This window comes from Eimeria mitis, genomic scaffold, assembly GCF_000499745.2.
Source record: "Eimeria mitis Houghton genomic scaffold, Emh_scaff6918, whole genome shotgun sequence".
Lineage (NCBI taxonomy): Eukaryota > Apicomplexa > Conoidasida > Eucoccidiorida > Eimeriidae > Eimeria > Eimeria mitis.
Window position 1 is genome coordinate 1 of NW_024015870.1, and position 2,589 is coordinate 2,589.

Sequence of the window (2,589 nt, forward strand, 5' to 3'; positions counted from 1 at the left end):
AACTGTGGAGACACCGCAGCGTCAGCCCCACCCCCTCCAGCTAGCAGGATTAGTAGCTGCAGCAGCAGCAATCCCTGCGGCCTTTTGCAGCAAGAACTGTAACGACCTTAGCTGCAGCAGCAACAGCTGCAGCAGCAACTTCCCGAGAAGAAGAAATATTTCTGATGCAGCAGCCTCAACACAGACGAGCTGTCTGTACACCTGAATTGCACTGGGCCACGGTAACTCTGTGAATGCCCCTTTAAGCATAGATGTACAGCAGCAGCAGTAGCAGCAGCAGCAGTAGCAGCAGCAGCAGTAGCAGCAGCAGCAGTAGCAGCAGTAGCAGCAGCAACAGTAGCAGCAGCAGCAGTAGCAGCAGCAGCAGTAGCAGCAGTAGCAGCAGCAACAGTAGCAACAGATTCAGTCATTAGATGTACAGAGAAAAACAAAAAGGAGTCCAGCGGCGTCCGCTGCAGTAGCTGCTGCAGCAGCAGCTGCTGCAGCAGCAGCAGCTGCTGCTGCTGCTGCAGCGCCAGGAGAGCAGTTTGAGTGTTAACGTTGTAGTGAGTATAGTTGAGGCAGATAACTCCATTAGCCCCACAAAATACAGCAATACATTTGGGGCGTGTATGCAGCAGCAACAGCAGCAGCAGCAGCAGGTCTCGAGTAGCTGCTGCTGCACTCCCAAATAATAAATATTATAAAGAGCGAGTGACCCTCTCTCCGCTCTCTTTGTGTATCCCACACTCTGCGGTGTACATACACCTCAGCAGCAGTCAACTGCGTCGACCGCGGCCGTATTTGCGGTTATATGCAAACGGGTTTTCGTGTGTATACCGTCTGTCGTCTATTGGGGGGGGCCCCCCAAAGTATGCGTCAGGCCCCCTTCTGGGCCCCCCTGGGGGCCCGAAGGGTACTGGAGGTGGGGGCCCCGGGGGCCCCCCTGGTACCCACCCCCTGTGACGAACGTTGCGGGGGTAGGCACGAGGGTCTGCTGGGGGCATCGCCGAAGCCATCAGACAAGCCTCCATCTCTTCTCTCGCCCGCTTGCCTAGCTCACCCCCCTGCCCCCCTCTGCCGGGGTCATAGAAGTCGCGCCATTCATCTCTCCACTGACGGCCTGTGGTGCCTGGAGAGAAAGCAGAAAACAGACAGAGAGCAGGCTCGGATGCGGTGTATCGACAGCGTATGCCGGAATGAAACTGAAACGTTTCGGTGCGTCTCCTGCAACCGACTGCTGCTGCATTTGCTGCAGCTGCCAGCTGCCTCTGCTTGCTGCAGCTGTCTGCTGCTGTTCTTGCTGCGGCTCCTTGCTGCGTTCCGTGCTGCTTCTCTCACCTCTTCCGTATTTTCTGTCTCCGTCTACATCTCTGCCGCTGTCGGGGTCAACGCGAATGACACGGCCGTCGCACTGAGCCCCCGAGAGAATCTGCACAGCCACTTTGGCCTCTTTGGGAGAACGAAATATGACGAAGGCGAAGCCGCACGGTGCCCTGGTGAGCCTATTGAGGCCCATCACAATTCGGTCAACAGAACCCGCATGGCTGACGAGCTGTACATACACCAGAACAGACACAACACAACCAAAGTCAGAGAGGCGGGGAAAGGCGCAGAGATGAAAAAGGATGCAGGAAGCCGTTTCAAGTGATAGAATTTATCTAGCTTTCACCTAGGTAACATGCCCAAGCTGTACGTAAGCTGCACGTAGAGCACGGTACTGCGACTGGCGGCGTTCTGCTGACCTCATACAACTCTTCCTCTGTAGTGAAGTAATTCAAATTGCCGACATAGACTGTGCGAGAAGTCCGCACGGCCTCCTGCCAGTCCTCCAGAGATGTACACGTCCGCCTGTCGTAGTAGGTGGGCACCTTCTCGAGGCCCTCATACAACTCGGCCATTCTGGGTTGCGGCCGATCCGGCCGTAAAAGTTGAATTTTAAGCTCTTCTTAGCTCCGCGTTTCAAAGGAATTTTCCTCTTTTACTTTATTTTACAAAAACAATTCAGCTGATATCGAGGAAAGGGAAGGAAACCGGATATTGCAGAAACGGGTCTGCCGCAGCCCTGCATGCATCGCTGGTAGTCACACAGCAACAAAACCCGTAGAAAGAGGCACAGTCGCTCGTCTCGCTCCTTAGAAATATATATTTCAACATTTATTTCTTCGAACAAACGGGAGAAACTGAGGAAATTCGTCATATTCACGCGAACGGTTTTGCCCGCCTTCGGCGGCAAGTGGGATGGAGAGGCGGATAGTTTGGGCGTCTTGTTGATGAAAACCCCTCAATTAACAGAAAGTGACTCATTTATATATATATGGAGAAAAAGGTTTGTTTTTTTGGAGTTTGAGGGAAAAGTTTCGCCGTTCAGTTTCCCAGCATCGCGTGCACACATTAGCCATTGCAACGAAACCTCTTTTCCTAGACCCTAGAAGCGTCCTTCTTCGTTTTCCTTTCAGTATTTTTTTTAATTAATTCTCTACCGGTTCCCTTTGAGCGGGGTTCCTTGCTGCGTCAGCAGCAACAGATCTGTATCGAGAACAGACAGTAGTGGAAACCGAGAAGAAATGGGTTACCTTGGATCATCTGCACTGGCTATCGGTGCATTTG

At 52.9% G+C, this 2,589-nt stretch overlaps 1 protein-coding gene across 1 annotated transcript; it reads right to left on the reverse strand.

Annotated features, from left to right (window-relative positions):
* Nucleotides 1-758: 758 nt before the first annotated feature.
* Nucleotides 759-1,880, reverse strand: EMH_0089710 (nuclear cap-binding protein, putative; the record flags this gene model as incomplete). The annotated part of the gene is made up of 3 exons (XM_038022972.1): nt 759-1,111; nt 1,321-1,534; nt 1,725-1,880. The coding sequence occupies 3 exons, from the start codon at nt 1,878-1,880 to the stop codon at nt 759-761; spliced, it is 723 nt and encodes a 240-aa protein (XP_037878826.1).
* Between the last annotated feature and the right edge of the window lie 709 nt (nt 1,881-2,589).